The 25,182-nt window shown below is 39.5% G+C and overlaps 1 protein-coding gene across 4 annotated transcripts in view; it reads left to right on the forward strand.

Annotated features, from left to right (window-relative positions):
* Window positions 1-25,182, forward strand: part of lrp1bb (low density lipoprotein receptor-related protein 1Bb) — a 270,427-nt gene that overhangs the window by 137,860 nt on the left and 107,385 nt on the right. For all 4 annotated transcript variants that reach the window (XM_051958593.1, XM_051958591.1, XM_051958592.1 and 1 more), the window contains 9 exons: window positions 2,704-2,829; window positions 4,198-4,311; window positions 7,604-7,684; window positions 8,018-8,188; window positions 9,448-9,630; window positions 12,951-13,151; window positions 15,248-15,493; window positions 21,104-21,301; window positions 22,353-22,557. In XM_051958593.1, the coding sequence (XP_051814553.1) occupies window positions 2,704-2,829; window positions 4,198-4,311; window positions 7,604-7,684; window positions 8,018-8,188; window positions 9,448-9,630; window positions 12,951-13,151; window positions 15,248-15,493; window positions 21,104-21,301; window positions 22,353-22,557 (1,525 nt within the window). The remainder of the gene's footprint in view (window positions 1-2,703; window positions 2,830-4,197; window positions 4,312-7,603; window positions 7,685-8,017; window positions 8,189-9,447; window positions 9,631-12,950; window positions 13,152-15,247; window positions 15,494-21,103; window positions 21,302-22,352; window positions 22,558-25,182) is intronic.

A 25,182-nucleotide genomic window follows, 5' to 3' on the forward strand; every position in this document is an offset into this window, starting at 1 on the left:
TCAGAACAAAGTGAATTCACTAACAGAGCAACACCGCATTTTAAACAAGGAATTCCACATGCCTTGCGGTAGTGATTGGTCTCTTGAGGCCATAAGAGGACTTTGCCTTCTTACAGCATGTTTTATGAACAGTAGAGCTGAGGAAGGCGGTATTTTTCTGGCCCAAAAAAATAATTCCATACTAAACTTTCAGTGTGTTCATGTGGTCTCAGAGGAAACTAGACTTCTTCACCTTCTCTTAGCTCTGTTTTCAGGCTTTAGAAAATCAAGCGCGTGCTGGGAGATTTTAGCCAGCCAATCATTTTTCACTGCCACTGCTTTAGAAGAGTAACAACATCCATCCATGATCTATATACCCCTTAATCCCCATTAGGGTCACACAGGGGTTTTACTCTGTCCCAGCTGACTTAGGATGAAGGCAGAGGACACCCAGGATAGGTCACCCGTCTATCGCGGGGCTACATATACAGACAAACAATCACACCGACGGACAATGTAGAGTTACCGAAATGTTTTTGGACTGTGGGAGGAAGCTGGAGTACCCAGAGAAAACCCACACATGTGCAGGGAGAACATGCAAACTCCATGCAGAAAGATCCTGAGAAGGCAACCAGGGATCTTCTAGCTGGAAGGCGAAAGTGCTAACCACCAATCCACTGTGCAGCCACAGCACCAACATCCACATAGTACGATGTGGTGGTCCAATGAGTTGGATAGATGACTTCCACTGGAGACAATTTTTTTTCTAATATTGATTTTACCATAATTATTTTGACATGTTTTAAGTGCGTGCTCATGCTTGTGCTTGTTTAGTGGGAGGGACTTAAAGCACAGAGAGAATAGCTGCAGGTGGAGGGCTGCTGTATTTTCAAATTTCTAGATTTTGTGCCTTCCTCAGCTATAAGTTTACATAATGGAATCAATGCCTGTGACAGAATGCTTCCAGAACTCGTTTGACCAAAACACTGATCTCAGCTTCTGCACCTTCTCGCAGTTTCTGACATTGAGACCGTGCTATATCCCAAAGAAACACCACTACCACTACTGTCTTAGACAATATGGAATGATTTATCATGAAAAAATACCGGTACAGTATCCACAGACATTTGTTCATTCATTTAGTATGATTTATGAGTAGTGAGGCTTAGTGAATTTGAATAGTCAATGTGTAATTAAAGTTAAATGACAAGGCTGAAAAGGAAATAAGAAGCTTGGCTGCTAGTTCCAGTGGAGTCAATTTTATAAATTGAAAGTGGCTTTAAATAAAACAAAAACCAAGGCAATGAAACCACATAACAAATATACTTAAGACTACTGTACATTGCTATAGAGACTCCATTACTCCCCAGTAAAGGACAAACCACCAAGGAGAAACATGAGTGAGATTCTGCACACACTAAAGCATGAGTGCCTTTTATGGTTTTTAATGTGACTTGCTGGTGTGTCAGCACAAGATGAGTTGAATTGTGACCTTAATCAAGTCCCACTAAAAAGCAGTAAATATGCTCTAGAAACCTGAACCTTTTTCCCTAGTGGGATTGAGAGTTTATGCTTTAAGTTTGATATTAATAATATGACTTTAATTAACAGATTTGGACAATCCAGCTGTATTTCACAGACAATGAAAGTCTACACTCGACGTGTGTTTTGTCCCCCTCAGCCAGTTAGCGTAGCTGTGCTCCTTTCCAAGTGCTCTCCTTTATGACAGCTGTGCTCTACACTGAGAGTATTCACTGCATGAGAGTGAAAATTGTGCTGTGTGAATCTGGTCACGAGTGTTTGTCTGTACATACACCTGGGTTTTTTGAAAAATGTACCATGCTGCTTGGCTTACCCAATCTGTTATTTGCATTTTCTTAGCCATTTGGAATAGATCAGTGCACAGAATATTCAGGAATTGGCTTCTCATTTTAAACCACAAAGAAAAATTGTTATGGTGTTACCTTTCATTGGGTGACCTGCGTCTTCTGACCGTCATTTTTCTTTGTTGAGCAGAAAGTAATAAGCTAACGTAAAATACATTTTTAAATGAATATATTAATGTATAAACTTGGACTTTCATCTTCTTCAAAGATCAAATAATAGAAAATACATGAGAGGTCAACATATATAGTGAGGTACTTGACACTAGGCGCACCCTTTTAAAGGTCATCTTCACAGTAACAACCTTCCATGCATAGCATCATCTATCCAGAAGCTTGATTATATCTTGTGGTGCTTACAGAGTATGGTATTACTTCTATCATCACTTTTACTGTTTAAACTGCAAAGTTACAGGTGGCAGATCATGGCAGCTTTTGCTAATAAACCCTGAAAAATGTCACGGCAGGCCAAAATGAGATGTGTCAGTTGTTGGGTTTGTGGGCTCTCAGTAGCTTGTAGATTGCCAAACATTGTTTATGAGACGTAGTAAATATCACTCTGCAACACTGATGTGTAACCACAAGTAGACAAGTACAGACAGCTCCAACAGAGTGAGATGTCTTCTCGCTATCTGATCGCACAATAACGTGAAAAATAAGGTGTGTCAGATTTATACATTTAGAGATGCCCAGTATTTTATGAGTAGAGTTGGGATCAGGCTCAGAATAACAATAAATGTGGCCTTTTTTTTTCAATTTTTTTCCCTATTTGTTTTGCTTTATTAGCTTGTGGCTCACTGACTGACTTTTTGCTGTTTTGCTTTTTGCTCTCTGTCTGCAGACAACCACACTTGTCCCACTGATCAGTTCAAATGCAGCAACAATCGATGCATTCCCAAAAGATGGCTTTGCGATGGAACGAACGACTGCGGTAACAACGAGGATGAGGCCAACACCACATGCTCGGGTATGTACTGTTGCACTTCGTCTTTGTCTTAGATTTGTTGTCGTTTTGGCTGCAATTTTATGATCATATCACCTGAGTGTAGAAGATAATTGGCAGCCGTCAGCGTCACTTGTCTTTGCACGTTGATTGACTCATTATCAATCATTTGTTTGTTCTTCATCCTCTGAATGAATGCCAGAGTTTCATTTTCTAAAATACTAATTTTAGGACAACATAATGTGGTTATAGCTCTAGATGTTAAGTTGATTGATGTGCTTTTTAGACAATTTTTTTTTTTGTAGACTGTAAGAATTAAAGGGGAACTTTGTTTTTTTTTCAACCAGGGGTCTGTTTCCATATGTAATTTCATACATGTGAGTGATGGAGAAATGAAGTTTCGACATAGCTCCAGTATTTAGCCAGGCAGGCAGCTTAGCAGCTCAGCTAGCAGCTCGGCTAGCGAAAAGTATGGGGCAGCTAGCTCCCCCGCGTCAAAGTCCGCACTAACGTGATTTTGCCCCACACTGACCGGCTCAGATAGTCTCAATGAGTGTCCCACAACATACTAGAGATGAGTAGTGAACGAAAACCTCCACATTACCTGGCGATCGCTCTTTGTTGTGTTCTGTATCCAAATCTCAGGATGCTAGAACGCAAATCTCATTCCGAAATCGCGCGAGAGCTCGCGCCAAAACCGGTGTTTTGGCCATCCAAAAAAACTAAAGTTCCCTTTTAACATCAAACAGCTTCTTGTGTCAACAGTATGATCTAAATCTTTTTTTTTTTTTTTTTTTTGATAAAGCATCTCACTGTAGATGTACTTTGTTTGTACAAGTCTTCCACAGACGTATCAGCTGTTGTCAAGGCAGCTATCACAGTTATAACTTGCAGCTCTTGAGTGGCTTCGGTACAGCGCAATCAATTTCATTGCAGGAGAGCACACTGTAGTATCAAAGAGTTGTAGCACCTTTGAGTAGCAGCTATCTGTCAGGAACACTTACAGTATATCACATTGCCTCCCAACGCTCTCAGTGGTGCCTCTTAGGAGCTTTTTATCCTTAGAGGATCAATCAATGAGCATTAGCCAGAGGATGATGAATGTTACCTCATCAGTAGATTGACATGCATATCCCACATCAGCAAGACATCACTTGTGTGCTGTCATGTGCATGACCACCAGCACGAAACTGACGGCACATCAAGCAACAGCACATTTTCCATTGCCGTGAGACCTTCCGCTCTTCTAGCGTGTGATTGAGTGATGAAGAGTTCGCGCCGGCCGGACATTGACATCTTGGTGATTTAGTGATCATTAGAGTTGTTGTGCACATCCAGCATTGACTTATGCAGGTGTGATTGAATTAAGTGGCTTCTTTCCTCTTCCCTCAGCCCAGCCCTGTCAAGCCGACCAGTTCTCCTGCCAGAACAGACGATGTATACCTCGAGCTTGGAGCTGTGACCGGGAGAATGACTGCGGGGATATGTCTGATGAAATATCATGCAGTGAGTCACACGTGGCTTTTTTTTTTTCGCCACATGCCATTTAAGTGTCAGTCTGAGTGGACGTGACTGATGCCACTCTTTGTGTTGGCTTTGTTTGGTCATGGTGTAGCTTAGGCCGGGTTGATGAATGGACTGAACACAAAGATGGGTAATCAGGGAAATCACTAATAACTTAGTCCTCACAGTTAATGATGTTGTGCTCAGTTTGGGTATATTTAACGCTACAGTGGTGTTTTTTTATTGTACCACCCCAAATTATGGAACTAATTGAACTTATTTACACTCTATTTTTTAGCCCCATTTTCATTAATGTTCCATTTGCCACCCTTGTCACAGATTGGCTCAAAGCATCTAACAAGTAGGAAATCCATGCAAGACAAATGCAAATTGTTTCACCTAAAACTGACACAAAACAGGAATGTGGAATGGAAGTCAGCGATATCGGCAATGAAAGCAGTGCGTGGATGTGTGTAATACTTCCTGTGGAGCTGTTGATGGTGCAAATGCAATAGAGGGCTGATGCAGGGCGGATAGAAGGGAGGCCCAGGTGAACCGCATCAGCTAGTTGCCTACTGGGGTGGGCTAGAAGGCAGTAGATGTAGTGATATATGGAACTCATAACACAAAACAGTACCACCAGACATTACATAAGGTAGAGGTGAAGGATATTGTTTTAGTCAGCTAGTGATGTGACTCTTGGGATGGCAGCGTATGTCGGCTACAATTTCAGTGTACTCAAAGTATCTCAACAACTTTTGGAGAGCGATGAAACTTGTCACATATTTTCTTGCTCCCCAGAGGATGATAGCAGTGATTCCATGCTGATACTAGCACCAATGGCAGGTCATTTATTTAGCCTAAGTGTGTACCAACTGCATTGGAATACTTCTGAAACGAAAGCCAATCACAGCTGCTTGAGTCTTTCTTGACTTCTTGAATATTTTGTCTGCTTTGCATGTACTACTTCATTCAGTTGAGGAAGTTTTAGGACTGAATAATTGATGCTTTCTTTTGACCAAGAGCCAGACGTGTCCTCACTGATGGCTTATAGGGGTGGCGCTGAGTGAACTGCACACTTTTGTACAGTAGTCCACTGTTCTTAAGTCGTGTCTCAGTGGTATTATACAATCTGTCAACTTCTGTCAGTGAAAGTTGCAGTCTGCGTTCTGCATTAATCTTGGAAAATGTAAATGGGGAAAAAATGCTTGCCATGATGGCCCCAGCTTTTTGAAGTTCTTTGAAGATGTATTTAACCTTTTATTGTACAAAGGAATGGAGTGTTTGGACTTGAAAAATATGTTTTCAACTGTGAAGTTGAACTGGATGAATTACCAGAATACATTTAAAAGATAAGGGTGAAGGCTTTAAGATTCCTTTTAATCACTATTTGTATTAAAGCAGCCTTTAACAGTGATTGATGTTTGCCAAATGCTGCACTGTGCTCCGTGTCCTTTTGTGTGTCCTAAGCTGCTTCAATACGCAGTCACAAACAGCCAGGGTGTAAGCAGTAATTAAAGTTCATGCTCGGCTTCATTCAATCATAATCAAGCTGTGCAGCAAAACATATTCTCTCCCATACTGTTGTCAGAGCTTCCTCAGGCATTACTTCTCCGTAGGCACTCTACTGTGCAGCTCTGGCAGCTCACTTAAGTTCACTGGAGCTACTGTGGGTTTTGGAACACCTGAAGCTCAGTGGTGGTCGCCTTGGAGATTGATACTAATTTGGATTTTGTTTGTCAGTAGTTTAGTACTTGTCACACAGCGTCTTCTATTGGACTCTCTGTTCACTTGAAGCCGTCATTATTTATGGATGCTGGTGTTTCATTTTTAGCAAAGCTCACTGTTTACTTGAAACCTTCATTATTTATGCATGTCCGTGCTTCATTTTTAAGGAATGTTAAGTTCCAGCCAGTCATGTGCTGTCAGTGAGACCGAACGCATTTGAGGGAAATATACCTTAGAAGACAGATGTATGATAAAGATATAATATGTCTCCTCCACAGCGCCTAAGGTATTCCAGACAGCAGCAGCAGCAGATGCCAACAAATCAATTCAAATGTGGACTTGCATTTCATACTGAAGTCAATAAAGCTTCAGGCATCCAGTATATACAGTATCTCAAAATCGGAAACGAGACTGGTATCTGATAGGAATACAAATGTCAATGCTGACGATGTCATCAGTCCACAAAATGCAGAAGAATCTGTATTCCGGCACGTCCTGCAGCACTGGTAAAGAATATTGATGTTATAATGTAGACCAGAATATTTCATGAGGTCTTCTGGACTACAACGACGGATGTCACATTAGATATGTATCGTGTATGTATTTTGTATATGCAGCGTGTACTCTGTATGCTATAAAGTCCGTATTATCAGCCGTAGAAAAAAGACCATAAACCACTGTGGGGCCACTGGGTTACAGCTGTTTGTGGGGATGATTTCTTTTTTGTTTCAAGGCCAAATATGTTTTCACATTGATAGCTTTGTGATTGCACGCATTGATCAAGAGATGAAATGTGAAAACACAACTTATTGTGAATAAAGCATTGCATTTCAAGGCTCCCTTTAGTACAGCACATTAATCAAAAGAGGAATTTCACATTACTTCAATTTGCAACCAGGGCCACATACAACACAGAATTTGTAAAGTCTTTCCTAAGATTCAGAACTGCATGGGTACAGTTTAGATTGGAGAACATAGCTTTGATTTCAGGGTCCTGGAATCGGTTCGTCTGTCAGTTCACTCCTTCTTTCCAGAACCAAATATTTTAAACAACTTACTTGTTAATAGAGAAGCAGTTTGCTGACAGAGCTTCTACCTGAAGTAGTGCATGGCTGTGCAGTTAAATAAGCCTCTGAGATGGTTTATGTCCTCTTCTTAAAGTGCTTAGATTTCACAGATTCTGTTTTATTCATTAAAAAGCGGTGTACAGTTAGATTGCTCTTCTTGCGAGAATACCTTGATTTAATCTCAGCAGTAGGAAACACAGGGTTCATTTCACACATTTTTTACATAAATCCTAATATGACTGAAGTTATATTGCCTTCGGCAGAAAAAATGGAATAATGTGAAAATGTACTTCTTTTGTCTATTAGATGTACTAACTAATAATAATTCTCATGAGTATACTGTAGATGTAAAAAAAAAAAAAAGTACTTCATGTCAGTTAATAATGCCATTTTCTGTCAAATTTTCTGAACCACAATTGTTAATTTAAATTTTTACAAATGATTAATTCAAGTTGGATTGGGTTTATATTTGATGTTTACCTGTATTCAAACCTTTTCAGGCTTCCCCACATGTGAGCCCCTCACCCAATTCAGCTGCTCCAATGGACGATGCATCAGTGTCAAGTGGCACTGTGATTCAGGTGATCTTTTCACTGACAATGATAATGTAATAAGAGCAGAATATACAATAGAATCTGCACTTAACCTGATCAGAAATGTAGTAAAACCCCAATAATGTGATGACTTGACTGCTAATGTAATGCAATGTTTCAAATGATGTCAATTTGACATTAAATAGGACATAATGACTCTTTGTCACCACATGCAGCAAGCTCTGATGATAGGTTTTCTGTGTTTGCATCGGGTGTCATGCAATGTGACATTATTGGGTGCTACATGCTCACTGACATTACCTTCAGCAGTGATGTTTTTTTTTGTGTGATCACACCTTCAACGAGTGTTAATGTGTGCAGATGATGACTGTGGGGATAACAGTGATGAAGTTGGCTGCATCCAGTCCTGCTCCAACGCCCAGTTCCAATGCTCCAGTGGACGCTGTATTCCAGACCACTGGGCCTGTGATGGAGACAACGACTGCGGTGACTTCAGCGACGAAAACGCGACCTGCAGGGGTGGATCTGCATGTAAGAATGTCTGCATTGCTTCTTAAAATGCTGTGAAGTGTTCAGATCGGCATAAGATACTGTCGCTAGACGAACACATCCCCTCTAGCATTAGATGAGCCTTGTTATTATTCATGTTTTACAACAAATTATCAGTAGCATGAAGCCACTGTTAAATATTAAGTCATCACAGGAGAGCTGCCTGACAGGACCTTTAAAAGCACATAGCTGCACTTGTATGTGTTTAAGTGTGCAAATGATTTTATTTGCAAGTCAAATCTGTGCTTAAATGCAGGTGTTGTAATTGCATGTTTAACAATTAATCAGCATGAGTTCGCTAACTTGGTTTTCACACTAATGTGTGACAAAATCTTATCTAGTGTCTGTTTGGGGGACTTTCACCATCAGGAGTTGAATCATTTAATCTAATTACCACAGAAAACCTCATGCAAGCTCCTCGAAAACTCACAGCTCACTTGCTTGTCACTAGAATGTGTAGACTATTCATCAAACCGTTTCCTGATGGGAACTGCAGGATTCTCCACTCCCCCGTGTCTGATTCTGCTTTTACCCCAGGGGCCTGGATTTGTCTTAGCTTTGCTTCGGCTGTTGAAGAATGCTTTTTGGGTTGGACTTTTAAATATGAAGCAGATGGTTGATCAAATTCAAATCATCGTATACATACTGAATGCAAAATACCATGATTAAATAAAATTTATGTTGCTATTTACTATGGTTTGCTCAAAGAAACTGAATGCAGCATGAAGAAGAAGAGCCTGTTTAGTGTTATTTTTCTTGATGTTATTTGGTTTACAGCTCCTTTACATGCCTAAATATATAATTTAGTACCTGTAAGTTGAGTTTTCAAAGATCAAACCATTCTGTAATTCCACATTGTAATTTAGCTTATACATTCCTTACCATTAGAAAGTAATGGGCAGTGACTCTGAGCCTTGCAGTGCAACACATAGAGCATAATAGTGCAGTGACACCATTTTTTAAATTGTAATGAAACCTCCACTGGTGATATAGTGACCAGAGCCATTAAACAAGACAGAAACATCTTGAGGACATAAACCCTAAACACTTGTAAAATAATCTCCTTCTTTGGAAGTCACCAACCTATTACAGCTGCCAAATGCACTGCTCACATCGATAAATATTAGTAAACAGTAAAATATATTTTGGAGAATAGCAGTTGATTACTGTTGTGCTCTTGCCCGTGACTCTGATGCCATCACTCTGCGAAGCATTAATTGTTAAATTAACTTGCTTTGCAGTGCTGCCATTTGTGACCGAGTGCAACGTGGAGGAATTCCACTGTGTCACAGACGGAACCTGCATCCCAGAGCGTTGGAGATGTGACGGAGACAAGGACTGTGAGGATGGGAGTGATGAGAAAGACTGTGAGGGGACCAAGAGGATGTGTGATCCCAAGGCCAAATTTACCTGCAAAGATACAGGTAGTGAAAAAGAACACTGCTAAACAACACAATGGACCCCACTGAGTAAAAGATGTATTGAGAGCAAATAGTTTTATGTATAGACATTCTAGAGGTGGTACTTTTGTATGAGCTTTAATGTGGATTTTTGCAGCATTTTGCTCAACAAGGGTGGAAGGAGTATTTAAAAGCTAGTCATGCTGTATAGCTTTGAAACATCTTGAATGAAGTTAGTAACCAGGTGACAGCGTTGGTTGCTCTGCTGTTCAGTAAGTAGATCTTGCATTTCCACCTGTAACAGATGCTACAGCTTTCGCACTACAAACGTCTGGCTGAACTAAGGTGAGCTTGAAGGACACAGCAAATGAGAGAAAGCGAAATCAGTTAAATGATTATAGTATATTGTTCTACAATATGTGGGACTCATTTACAGAAAGATGAAACAAAAGATGTGGGTCACGAATCAACAGTCATCTCAAACAATTATGAGTTTAACTTCTAAATTAAGCATGATGACCTGAAATTAGAACATAGCCTTAGGATTGTTATTGTCAGACACACAAAGCAAGACATTATTCCTGTTTAAAACAATTCCCTTCATCTGCTTGGACGTCCACAGTACTTAACCTTCACAGTGAAAGTTGCTGCAATAAACAGACTAAATTAGAGATAATTTTCCCTCCTCTCTTCTGCTCAGCTTTTTAGCTGAGAAGGAAATTTCAGTCTTTTCATGAGCAATTTTTTCTGTCATCAATCATAAATTAAGCTGCCAAATGGCTCTCTGCTCTTACATAAAGGCTTCACTCTCTGGTGGGCTTTGGAGGCTTAACCACCCCCCACTGTGGAACCATGCAGTGAAGTTTCTATGTAGTGGTTCAACCAATCAGGGCAAACAGTTAAAATGGTCGGTCGAAACAGCCCATGTACCCAACATCTACTGTCTTTTAGCAAATGTAAGGAAAAGGTCAGACACAGATTCAGTTGTTTTGCGCTTTTAGTGCTGCAGCTTTCTGCTCGTCTCTTAACAGTTTTTTATCGAGACTGGAGGCAGTGCCGCATGTTGACAGGCTGGTTAGACCACACAATTATTATTCACGCCTAAATCTGCAGTGTCACACTCATGTGCACTGGTTCAGCTTGTTCTGTCCTCCACAGAGCAGCACAGAACCATCTCTGACAATATTAACAAAAGGGCCTCTGAAAGGGGCCATTTTAGCAGTTGTGATGGCTAAAAAGACAAGAGATGTATTTACTTATTTTGTGCATGTATTATACCTAGCTGTAGACTTGAACAATCCACCTTTGGGGATGGATGTGGAATGAAATGCAGAGGATAACATGATAGAAATATACAGCCTGGAGCTTATGCTTAATGCAACAGTTATAGAAAGCAAAGTTAGGTAGGTCACCCACCTATAGGTTTTTTTTTCTGAAAAAATAGATAGAAAAAAACAAGAAAATACAGAATAGCTGAATATGAAGTAATAGCTCAATTTTCTATATTCAAGAGCCCTCCCCTTAAATGATTCAGACTGCTTTGATTGATTTCTACCTTCAAACGAGGCACATCACATCTCTAAATTGAAGCCAAAATAAGTTTGGGTTACAGGACAAACCTATATACGAGGCTATCAAGGGGATTTAAGACAGATTAATTTACATTCAAGTTTAATGTAGGCTGCATGCTTATCTTATTTCACACATGTTTGCATTTGCATTTCAGTCCCATCATCATTCATAGCAATAAGCATCTGTCAGTGTCCAAAATAAATGCAATTCAGCAACTAAAATTCGACAGTGTTGAGCTTTAATGTATACGCTATTCTGTGTTAGAACATAAAATCATGTAAAGATGCCAAGAAACATGAATATCTTTATGAATGTAACAACCTTAGTGTGGAGAAAAGTGGAACGCTCGTATGCATACAAAAGAAAAAACACACACAACAACTATGGATTTGCTCTTCTCTTATTTAAACAATAAATCTTCAGCCATATTTGGAAGAAGGATAAGCTTCAGAGAAACATAAAGGATGCCGCTCTGTGGAAAATTCATCTGTGGATATGCTGCAGTTTTGCTGAATTAAAGATGAAACTTTTAGATACTTCAGTGAGCTTTTCTATATTTGGAAAGAACATAAAAAATGTATTTCGTACTCAAAATAATAAGCAATAGTTATGTCTCATAAACCCACTCAGAGGTGGTTTCTTCCCCTATGTGCCTCCCACTCTCTGAATAATATCATGTGTTTATCCCTCTCCACTCACATCCTTGGCTCAACCTCTGCTTTCTATAGATACACACACTCATAAAACTCACCAGGATGAAGTCGCGGGATTTCCTTACTGTGTCATTCAAGGTGAAATTGCCAGCATCGGGCCTGGTTAATTCAATTACACAAGTGATTAACCACCTTGTCCATGTGCGTTACCCCAAACACGTCCCAACGCAGTCTGGTTATGCTTAAAATGGAACATTCCTGTGCTCCGAGTGCCATCCATATTTCACGCGTGGACGGCCCTTCATTGTTATTTATGGAGCTGCAGTGGCATTAGGCTTTCAGCACATAAAGGGTTAAATCAAAGGTGTCGCTGAATATATTTTCATTGGGACAACCGGAAAGCTTAGAAGTGGGATGACAAACACACCTAAGCACACACCATCAACACATCCTCAGCGGTCGCTTCAGCCTCCCACGTTGGTTTGCTCTGATCCGGCACCAAGCACAAACCAGTGGGATCTCAAAATGTTATGATGTATTTTGATGGGGGGGGGAATCTAAATTGGAATACGCTCCTATACAAGCTTCACCTGGGAGAGTGAAAAAATGATGATACAACCTGTGCTGTTTTCTTCCTCGCCCCCCTCGCTGCTTCCACCTACCTCTTTCTAACTCAAGGGAGGGAATTACAAATTACACCCTAGCGCAGGTATCAGCGTGAAGAATATTGATCTTCTGTGGACTTTTTCATCAGGTTGAACATTTAGCGCGGAAATAAGAAGGAGTTTGTTGATTGAGGCCCTCCGGGAAAAATGCTTGTGATTTTTTGCTGCAGAATGTGCATCGTAAGGATATGATAAAGGAACTAAGAAATTAAACATTTGTCCAGTCCGATGGGAGTAAATACAAGTACTGAATGTAAAAGTTCAATTTTAGTTAGTTAAGGCTGGAAGCTTTATTCCTGAATCTTATGTCAAATGTAAAAAGAAAAAAAACCTCTTATGAATACTTCCAAAGATCACATATTCTGAACTGTAGAGACTCTTGAAACTGCTAATTCTCCAATTATGTGCTTAAGAAAGTTCATGTTTGTCTACCTGCACATGCTCTGCTCTACAGGCAAGTGTATTACGAAGAGCTGGGTGTGTGACGGAGACATTGACTGTGAGGACCGCTCAGATGAAGAGTCCTGTGAGTCTGCTGTTTGTAAGCCACCCAAGTACCCTTGCGCCAATGACACCTCCGTCTGCCTCACACCTGACAAGATCTGCAACAGCAAAGTCGACTGTCCTGACCGCTCGGATGAAGGACGCGTCTGTGGTAATGTTTGTCTTTTCCGTACATACATCTTCTCTGGTGTTTTGTTATTCTGCAAGATGTGAATGGATATCTGCTCAACATAGCCGTAAGTGTGTGGAATCCAGAATCCTATAGACCCGAGAGAATTTATTAAAAATGTTAACATGTTCTAAAAAGGCTTTCATTGTTGGATGCAAATGTGGCTCACAGTCTGTGTTCCACTTTGGGGTCATAACTCAGCTCTAGCTGCAGACTAAACTGGCTAACTTATGCATGCTTTCTGTTCTGTGCATTGACATGCTGAAAGAAAATAGGGCCTTTTACCTACTGCTGTGACAAGACTGGAAACTCTTTCTACCTGTCAAACATATAATTGTACTGTTTGGATATTTTTCTTTAATGGTACTAAAAGGCCTTCTAAAATTAACCTTTGTCCACCAGTGTGGACAGCTTATCAAACACCCACCCGAAGACTTAAAGGGTGGGAAAACTTTCTATAGCAGATGACTTGTACCGTTTTGAAGGGATTCCAACAGTTTGACAAGTAAAACAGCAGACAATTAGAAATACAACAAAACATGTCTACACTGGGATGAAAGCTAGCTGTAACTGCTGTTCTTCATGAGGAACATTTTACAGCCACCTTTCAAGCTTACAGAGGGGTGTTTTTATATAAAAATCACTTTATATAAAAGACCAAGAAAACTGTCAAAAATAATGACTCCCATGTACTGGAATTTAGAATGGTCCAATGCTCCTACTGTGTTTGAGTTTCTTTGATTGCCACTTTTTTTTTCCAGCAATGTAAGCATTGAAGCTCGAGTTGGTGGCATCTGTTTAAGAGGAAATAAAACAAACATAACAACGGCAAATAAATAAAGCACATTTGCATTATAGGGGGGAAAAGCTGTGGCTCATTCTATTGTTTATATTTGTTGCATTATTTCTCATAATTTACCATGTGGCAGCTTGGTGTTTTCATTTTAAATGTTGAGGCACATCCTCCAGTCTTCACCTGGAGGAGGCATCTCACAACACAGCTGCTAAGTCTCACTTAATTTTTTCATCTTATGCTATGCCATGGGATGTTGAGAATCTCCCAGTGGACTGTTTCCTACATCTTTTCCTTCCTATTCTGCAGCTTCGAACCCAGCGAGTAAGCGATATCTGTTGTTTTAGAGACCAAACAGACAGAACATGAAGGAAAGTCTGCCTTCCCGGTGATGGCAAATGTGGACGTGTTTGTCCAACAGCCTTCAGAGGGAAGAAAAGGATCTCCTGTGCCTAGCTCTAGCCATCTAATCTCTTAAAGTGTGCACTGTAAACACGGAGGTTCATTTTCTAGAGTATCACCAAGGAAGCCTCGGAGGGGCCCTATAGGACCCTCAAGTGTTATCATAGCTGAAAATAGGACTTCTGCCTCCTCATAGACTATTAGATTGTGTTCAGTGGGACCTTGAGGGCCTGATTGATCAGCAGGGTTGTCATCTGCCATGACTGTGAACACAGAGTCCACATCGCCTCATGTTGAAAGAGTGCGATTCTGCTCTTGCCCACCTTGACAAAAAAGGCAAAAAAAAAACCCAAAACATCTTAATCACAGTGGGAAAAGAGAGGCTGGGCGAGTTTCATTTTTTACCAATAATTTTTTCCATCTTTACTGGCAAATTCTAATAAGAACCAGGTGTGGAGGTCAGAAAAACAACTTTATAACGAGATAAAAGAGCACCAAGCCATGAAATGTCAGTCTTTATATCACTCTTGAAAAGAACAGAACATAATGTTCTTTTTCTTGTTTTGTTTTTAAAACAGTGGTGGATATACAAGCCCTTCACCCCAATGTGAATCCACACGACCTGCTGTTTCAAGGCTTGCTCATTATACAACACCTTTATCTTTTTGATTTGATCTTGAACACATTTCCTACGCTTGACTTATGAGCTCTAGCTCCGAGTTGGACAGCAGGTTATCCTGCTTTTGTTTTATTCTAACATAAAACTTTTCAGATTCATGCAGTTGTTAATGAGTAACGGGTCTGTTGGAAAGATTTTCTTTTAGATCTCGCAATCTCATCTGGTCTCTAGTTTCTAAGAATTTCTGGCCTCTTTTCACCCCAGACATGTGTCTAGTAGCCCGAGGAGGCTGCAGTCACCAGTGCACAGTGGCACCAGGGAAAGGGGTTGTGTGTTCTTGTCCCCCCGGGCTTCATCTGGACTCCAGCAACAAGACATGTGAGGTGGTGGACTACTGCAGCCGTCACCTGAAGTGCAGCCAGGTGTGTGAGCAGTACAAGACCACAGTGAAGTGCTCCTGTTATCCAGGATGGGTGCTGGACTCGGATGGAGACAGCTGTCACAGCACAGGTAACAGACTGGAGCTTTTTAATGTTTGTTTGAGTAATGCTGTTGGCCGTCGTGATGGTGTGAGGCCCTGTGCCTGCAGTAGTATAAAAGTTTATCCTCAGGGATGCTGTACCTGTACAATCTTTGATTCTGAGTTGAAATCACTGCTGCAGCGTTGGTGAGCTAATGAAAAATAGAAGTTATCACTGCTGCAGCGTTGGTGAGCTAATGAAAAATAGAAGTTTCAAGTAGAAGTCATTCATGCAACTTTCGCACATGAAGTTAGAAAGGACAACAATGAAAGTTAAATTGCAGGTTCTTGTGTTTCTGTCTGAGTGCTAACAAACAGATACAGTAGATAGCGATCTGGAGCACTGTCAGGTCAAATTCAATCCGTTTCAAATTTAAGGAGGCACCATTGCAATGAATCCTGTCTGTTTCTATTTGCACTGATGCTGAGTAAAGGAAACTGGTACTCATTTCTCAAACTATGAGAGCTTACCTTATTCAGCTGTGCACCTCAGGTCTAATCCTATATAAACACAAATGTTTCACCAGAGTAGGATCACTTTATAAATTCAGTCTTTCCACTATTCTGATTGCCGTAACTGAATAATCCATTTGCTGAGATCGCTTGGAAGCGCCTGAAATACAATAGTTACATGCGTGCTGTTGGCTTGTCACGTTCAGATTTATGGACCTCGTTTTGATTACTCGCTTCTCTATTTCACTCCAAGATTGATGGCACTTGCGGCTCTAATCTTACATTAATGCCGGAAAAAATACACAATTTTCTCTGGAAGCTGATCTGAATTCTACAGCTTCATCATAAATCAAATTTTGCATACAAACACAAACATTCCAGTTTAATCTTGAAAAAGGTGTTATTGGATTCTTTGTGAAGTCTCCAGCAGACATCTACTCCTCATTTTCCTTTTCACATCTCAGTAATAAAAGATATGTGCGGGGAAAAAAAAAAAACTGCAAATACAAATCCTCTCTCCAGGAGCATTGTAAGTAGTTTGCTTACAACACTGAAATATGTCATTGAAGCAAGGACACCATTTTAATTACATTTGTGTGCAAACATTTCTGCTCCCCAAAGTGCGGTTTAGTGTCGAGTGCTGTGAAGATAAGGCTTGCAAAACGGCCCATTTCTGAAATAGTTTGGGCGCGTTTGTGTGTCGATGTGTGGGTTGTGTGCGGGTGTCCGTGCGTCGCAGATTTTGAGTCTCAGTTTTACAAGCATTTCTCCGAAGAAGAGCTGCTCTGAAGGCAGAAATAATCTCACTGATTGAGCTAAACCTCAGTGGGCGAGGCCACAGAAGTCCAGCATGCAAACACTGCGCGCCAGCTGTGCAACTCGTCGCTAGATTTAGCAACTTCTCAGCCACCCTCCAAAATTTATTTCTCCAAAGACACCGCTTACAAATGTATCTACTTTTTCAGAAAATGGGAAAATGCAACGCGTTAATTCCCAAAGTGTTTGGCAGCAAATTGGTTTGGCTGCAACTGATGCATATAAATGTGCAGCACATGGCGGTGTATACCAGTGAGATGCGTTTGAAAGCGTGTCCTCTACACATAGTGTCAAGCTGATAGGAAGGTGAGTGAACAGAATATATGGAAGCAAACTGAGCTCAGATTGTTTGAATCCCCATGCAAATTTTGCTAGTACAAAAAGCACAGTTGTCGCTGATACCATAAACATTAGCTCTGTTCTATCTAAGAGTTCACGTAAAGCATGAACAACTGACACGGCTGAATAGAATTTAACCTTCATTTATTTCATTATTAATACCTCTGCTATTCCCACTGTGGCATATTAAAATGATCTTGCAAAACAACACCTATGATGTGTGTGTTTTTAGCTGCCTTTTCATCAGCAGGTCTCCAGGGATGATATGCAGCACTGTGCACATGTACTTTTAAATATTTCTGCCAGCATTTCTGCCCTGTTTGCAAGCATGATGTCATTATCTTCTGTGTTATTTCGAAGGTTGTCATTATAGCATTTTAAAGGTTTGATAATAATAGTAAAGCGGGAAAAGGAGCTGAAATTTTTAGGTGTTTTATGGGAAGAAATGTGATTTCCCTGATATATATAGCTAGTTACATTCTAAACATGGTGGGATAGTAAGCAAGCGAGCCAACTACACACGTGGACAAAATTGTTGGTACCCCTCAGTTAAAGAAGGAAAAACCCACAATTCTCACTGAAATCACTTGAAACTCACAAAAGTAACAATAAATAAAAAATTATTGAAAGTTAAATAATCAAAATCAGCTATCACTTTTGAATTGTTGATTAACATAATTATTTTAAAAAACAAACTAATGAAATAGGGCTGGACAAAAATGATGGTACCCATAACTTAATATTTTGTTGCACAACCTTTTGAGGCAATCACTGCAATTAAACGATTTCTGTATTTGTCAATGAGCGTTCTGCAGCTGTCAACAGGTATTTTGGCCCACTCCTCATGAGCAAACAGCTCCAGTTGTCTCAGGTTTGATGGGTGTCTTCTCCAAATGGCATGTTTCAGCTCCTTCCACATATGTTCAATGGGATTCAGATCTGGGCTCATAGAAGGCCACTTTAGAATAGTCCAACGCTTTTCTCTCAGCCATTCTTGGGTGTTTTTGGCTGTGTGTTTTGGATCGTTGTCCTGTTGGAAGACCCATGACCTGCGACTGAGACCAAGCTTTCTGACACTAGGCAGTACATTTCTCTCCAGAATGCCTTGATAGTCTTCAGATTTCATCTTACCTTGCACACTTTCAAGACACCCTATGCCAGATGCAGCAAAGCAGCCCCAAAACATTACTGAGTCTCCTCCATGTTTCACCGTAGGGACAGTGTTCTTTTCTTCGTATGCTTGGTTTTTGAGTCTATGAACATAGAGTTGATGTGCCTTACCAAAAAGCTCCAGTTTGGTCTCATCTGTCCAAAGGACATTCTCCCAGAAGCTTTGTGGCTTGTCAACATGCATTTTTGCAAATTCCAGTCTGGCTTTTTTATGAGTTTTTTTCAGCAGTGGTGTCCTCCTTGGTCGTCTCCCATGAAGTCCACTTTGGCTCAAACAACGACGAATGGTGCGATCTGACACTGATGTACCTTGGCCTTGGAGTTCACCTTTAATTTCTTTGGAGGTTGCTCTGGGCTCTTTGGATACAATTCCAACGATCCGTCTCTTCAATTTGTCATCAATTTTCCTCTTGCGGCCACGTCCAGGGAGGTTGGCTACTGTCCGGTGGGTCTTGAACTTCTGAATAATATGAGCCACTGTTGTCACAGGAACTTCAAGCTGTTTAGAGATGGTCTTATAGCCTTTACCTTTAAGATGTTTGTCTATAATTTTTTTTCGGATGTCCTGGGACAATTCTCTCCTTCGCTTTCTGTTGTCCATGTTCAGTGTGGTACACACCTTTTCACCAAACAGCAGGGTGACTACTTGTCTCCCTTTAAATAGGCAGACTGACTGATTATGAGTTTGGAAACACCTGTGATGTCAATTAAATGACACACCTGAGTTAATCATGTCACTCTGGTCAAATAGTTTTCAATCTTTTATAGAGGTACCATCATTTTTGTCCAGGCCTGTTTCATTAGTTTGTTTTTTTTAAATAATTATGTTAATCAACAATTCAAAAGTAATGGCTGTTTTTGATTATTTAATTTTCAATAAATTTTTATTTATTGTTACTTTTGTGAGTTTCAAGTGATTTCAGTGAGAATTGTGGGTTTTTCCTTCTTTAACTGAGGGGTACCAACAATTTTGTCCACGTGTGTATTTCCCTATTATGAGTTGATAGTTGCTAGGTTAAAAAGCTCATTTAGTTGCCTTAGAATGGTTGAACACATGTTAATTGGAGCATTAGGGCTTTTATTTGATCTTTTGTCTTTTCCTCCAGGCTCAAATGAATTTATTTATAAGGCACAGGGTAAAACAATAAATTCTGACCATTGTAATAGGTAGCTTGAATGAACAAAAAAAGCTTCTTTAAAAAAAAAAAAAAAAAAAAAAAAAGAGTAACAATGCAATGCCGGTACTGGCTTCAGTGGCTCTCAGTATTTTATAATGCTACTATTATAATTTGCTTGAACAGTTACTGGTGGTATAATTGATTACATGAGTAGAAAATGAAGATAACTGTTTGATATTGTAACTACACTTTTTAATAATACATTGCATTTATATTTACAGTGTTGCCATGTGATCAACAATAAATGTACTTATCTGTGACATACATCTTCTTCTTTTAAAGCAGGGGTGGCCAAAAGCAGCCCATAAGATGACTTTGCAAAGGGCAAAAATTACAAAGACATTAATTGAGAATTTGTAAAACTATAAATTTAAAATAATTCCAAGCTCTTGACAAGTTGTTTTGCTCATGAAGCCAAAATACTATATTGTTGAGTTCTCGATGCATACATGTGATGTGCAAGTTGTAATGCACTCATGTAAAGGATAAAGTGAGGTATATTGTTGTTGAAATGGCCTTTAAAACTTTTCTTAAGAAATTCCAGGTTGTTGTTAATGTTTTCTCAAAAGATTTTTCTTTGAGTGTGAACATTTTCAGAATATACTTGTACTTTTTTTACACTAAAAGAAAGGAGGGAAATGTTTAGTTGCTGTTATTATGCTATCATTTCACTGGTCAGGCCCACTTGAGATCAAATTGACCTGTATGTGGCCCCTGAACTAAAATAAATTTGACTCCTCTGTTTTAGAGTGCGGAAATACTACAATGAATTGCACACATACAGTTTACCATAAAGAAGAATGTATCTTTAATCTTTTTGATCCAAAATCGAGATTGACCACTTCTGCCTAACACGTAAAAATGCATAAACATTTTAAAGGACATGGTTATGTTTTATTTTATGCAACAATGCATGACACATTGTAGTCTCATAAATATATATTTGAAAAAAAAACAGGAAAAAGTATTTAACTTAAAAAAATAAATGGTAATGATGCCTTATTTTATACCATTAGTTATAGGTAATATATGTAGCAGCTTAAATGAAGTCACTTGTCTAAACAGTGGTTTTATATATATATATATATATATATATATATATATATATATAGTCATACTTGTTTATGGCTCTAAAAATCATCAGATTTTTCTGTTTTTACCTGTATTGTGCATAAACAAAACACACACAAAAAACAGTACAGTACTGTTTTAGTTGTATTTTTACAGTTTAGTATTACTGTATGTGAGGAATGCTAATTTATTCATATTTAGTTTTTTTTTTTGACTTCACAATTCCTGGCAGTTTTGATACCTATTTAATAATAGAAGCATAGCACAGTTACCACAGTTGGTTTTATGTAGTTTCGTGTTACATCATCTTTTTTTTCATTTTTATATTTAGTGATTTTTTTCGAGTTTTTTTTTTAGCATTTAACATTGATAACACTCAGAGAATGTGCTAAAGCTGTTAGCGCTGTCATTGATACTTTCCAGTCACACTCATGTGAAAGTAGAAGAGCCACAGTTCGCTGCCAGTGCAAAACACTTTCTCACATTGTCCAATACTTGATATCACACATTGTCAATTTATAAAAAAAATAAAATAAAATATGGTGCTTGTTTCCTGTCTCTCTCCATGACAAGATCCCTTTGAGGCTTTCATCATTTTCTCAATCCGGCATGAGATAAGACGAATAGACCTTCACAAGCGAGACTACAGCCTGCTGGTGCCAGGACTCAGGAACACCATCGCTTTAGACTTCCACTTTAACCGCAGCCTCCTTTACTGGACAGATGTGGTGGAGGATAAGATCTACAGGGGGAGGCTCTCTGAGACTGGTGGTATGCACACACAGACACACAGACACACACACACACACACGCACGTAAAGATTTGTTATAGATCTGAAGCCTGCTGTGCTTTGCTGTGATGTACTGGCTAAAGAGAATCATGTTTTGCTCATTTTTACAAGAGAAACTGTAATGGAAGTCTCTGACACTGACAGTGATAATGTTCTGTTTTATTCTTCTGTCTTTACACATACTCAGCTCTGATAGACTTCGATGATATTGTTTCTGCCTGAAAATTTATCTCACGTTGGCCAAAGTTAAAAAATACTGCCGGATCAGAAGTCTCCAGCTGTTGTAGTACAGTATCTCCTCCTCATAAAGGCATGAATCAGAGCTTCTTGTTTGCTCTGTAGTTTTGTGGGTGGCACTACATTTACCGAATTCTGTTGCCTTTATATCTCTCTGTGGTGCGATAGAAATCGCATCTTCTCTGCACCTATGCCACCCTTTTTTGAAACAATTGTAAAAGCTTAGCCGTCTGAGAATAATTGTAAGCAGCTGGATTGTAAATACAGTAGGGAAACCCATTTACAATACCTAACTGAACCATGTAGAATGTGTTTATGTATATACACACTGCCGTTCAAATGTTTGATGCCACCCAGGCAATTTCATGTTTTCAATGAAAGCTCACAAATATATTCATGTGCTAACATAATTGCACAGGGGATTTCTAATCATCCGTTAGCCTTTCAACATGATTAGCTAACACAATGCACCTTTAGAACACAGGAGAGATGATTGCGGAAAATGGACCTCTGTGTCCCTATATAGATATTCCATTAAAAATCAGCCATTTCCAGCTCGAATAGTCATTTACCACCTTGATGATGTCTACACTGTATTCTGATTAATTTCATGTTATCTTCACTGAAAAAAGCTTTTGAATGATGATGTATATACAGAGCTTTCCTCATGATGATTTTTCTGAGTGCTCTTTTGTGCTTTGTTTTCCTGGGCACGCTAAAGAGACACCAACCACCACTGCCCCTGTGGTTCTGCACAACACACTCACGATACTGTGCTGTCAATATTGTTTCAGGGGTGACAGGCATTGAAGTGGTTGTGCAGCACGGCCTGGCCACCCCAGAGGGCCTGGCTGTGGATTGGATTACGGGAAAACTCTACTGGATTGACAGCAATTTGGACCAGATTGAGGTGGCCAAGCTTAACGGAGCTATGCGCACTACGCTCATCGCCGGAGGCATGGAGCACCCACGGGCCATCGCTCTTGACCCAGGACAGGGGTACGTTTAACACCAACTCCCACATTCAGAGGCTGCTGGTAGCTGGGTAATCCATCAGGCACTGGAATTACTGGAATAAAGGGGGGAAAAAAGTACATCCTTGCAATGCTTCTCACCTCTTGATGTATGAAGATGTCTGTTGTGTTAAGGTCCATTAAGGCAGCAGTTATAGAATGCATTAATAACAGCGCTTTGTTCTTCATTCCAGTAATGACAACTGATGTAGTCTACCATTTCTCTCACTTTATGTGCTTTACTACCTGTTAACTCTTGCTCCTCTGGAATATTTCTCTCCAAAACACCATGCCCGAGACCTTTGAATAAAAAGCCGGAGATGTGCTTTGTTCTTATTTGAATCATTCCCCTCTGGGCCCAATTTTCAAAATCATGTTGTTTATCTTGCTGAGATGCATGGAGAGAGTGTTTGTAGAGTGATCTGTGGCTCTGAAATGGAAGCCTTTCCTCTGCCCCACAGTCAGCAAGCAAGTCTACAGAGAAAATACAGTATCTGTTGCAGTGGTCTGATTACACTCTCTTTGTTGTTTTTGTATAGCTGCTGCTGTGACAAGCTTTTTTTTTTTCCACTTGGTAAATAAGGCTGTTGGAGGGTCAACACTGACATCGCAAGTGCTGTAACAGGTCTGAGTTCTTATGAGCCACTGATGATATCTTGGAGACTCTGAGACTGTGGAGGCTTTTTAAACTGCCATCCACCCTTTCATGAGACAGCAAGCAGAACACATCTACAAAGGGCAAACATGGAACATTTTGCAGCCATTTTATTTTTGAAGCGTTATTTAACCAGGGCAGAACTTGTGAGATGAGCAATTTCTTTTTCAAAAGCATTCTGACCAAGACGGGCAGCAGAACAAATCATCTGTTTACGGACTTAAAACAATTTTAAACAAGGTTTATATAAAAATTAAGAATGTATTACTGTGTTATCAAATCATTCAGGCCAATGTGAGTCAATCATAACACGTACATCCAAATGTATCTGCCTCCAAGTCATGTAAAATTATTTTGAATTCCTTCAGTGAGAGCCGTGTACTTCGTTAAATAAACTTGTGAAATGTAATGCAATCCAGTACAACAGTAAGGCCACAAATTCAACTTTTACAAAGTACCACTGGACTGCATTACATTTAAAGTAATTATTTTGTAATGCATTCCTCCACCGCCCACTATGACCTGAATGACTCTTGTTTTGGACTGCACGTGTATGTAATAAAATGGCTGAGTGTGTATCAAGCTTAGAATATGCAGGACATTGGTTATAGGATGTAAGTATTTTAGGTGTCATGCACTTAGATACATATTTGTAATGATATAATGGCACTTATCATGACATGTTAACCTTTTTTTGCAGTTCTTTCGTTTTTGGTGTTACAACATAGTAACTAGGAAAATTTGTTGAAGCTTCATTTTGAAAGATACCAGTGAACATTTACGTCTTGGTAGACTTCAAATATTGAGTGTTGAACATTAAAAAGATTGCCCGTGTATGTGTTTCTTAATATTCATGTTTGTGTGTCTGCATGCACATTTGTGTCTGCAGCAGCTATCCGAAAGCACATTAAATTGCATCATAATTGTTCATAGGCTAAAAATAAACTATTGCTGTTGGGATGGCCTTAACTTTCATGGCTGGTTGTGTCGTGCGTAGTGATGATCTTATTCCAGTTTTTCAGTGGTCAGTTCAAACTGTTGTGGTTCAGTGACCACAAATAAGCCCAGTTTTGGACTGAAGGTGCTTTAATTTAGTATTCGGCTCAAAGGATCATGTGAGAGTAGGGATGCTCTGTGTGATGGAAATGGAAAGTTTTAAATCATCTCTGATGTGAGTAACTTTTCCTTAGGGACTTTTGCTCTGATGTGTTTCAAGTGTGTAAAAATGGAACACTCAGTCAAAGCTGTTTTCTTATGTATACGTATGTGTTTCACTTTTAATATTTGTCATAGTTATTGAAGTAGTGCTAAAGTTATTATCTGCATTACCATTTTCTTATATTACATTTTCTAAAAGCTTACTGTGAAATAAATGTAGCTGTGTGCTTTTTTTTTTTAATTTCTGTTTCTTTGTATAGTTATAAATGTGCAACAATGCCAACATACTTTCTGAAGGATGTTTTTGGTGAAAAATAAAGAACACAAAGAAAAGACTACAAGTCAAGAGAATTATAGTTTGACTCACTGGATGTAGGCTGTGGGTGTAATCCTGCCATTCGTCGCTAAGCTCATGTGCCTTTGTCCTTCTCATGTGCTGTTTGTGTGTGACCATTTTCAAAATCCCACCCACAACAAGCCCCCGGCTGGCAGCCTACTACACTGAAAGATTAAAATTTTACACACGATTTGAATTGTGCAATAAGGCAGCCCTGTTTTGTTTTGTTTTGTTTCTTCTCTTGGATCATTTATTTAAATGACAGGGCTCACTTGACTGCATGGAAATATTCAGGTCTACCCATCACTAAGTTGAGGGAACATCTTCGCCTGGCCCTGCCCAAGATGATTATGATTGATATACAACAAATATAAAACTGAGCGTTTTCCCCGTATAGCAGAGTGATTGGGAGGTGCAGCCAGACCATTTCTGGGCTGACTAAAAAAGACTAAATGTTTTTT

Source organism: Acanthochromis polyacanthus, chromosome 14 (genome assembly GCF_021347895.1).
Source record: "Acanthochromis polyacanthus isolate Apoly-LR-REF ecotype Palm Island chromosome 14, KAUST_Apoly_ChrSc, whole genome shotgun sequence".
Lineage (NCBI taxonomy): Eukaryota > Metazoa > Chordata > Actinopteri > Pomacentridae > Acanthochromis > Acanthochromis polyacanthus.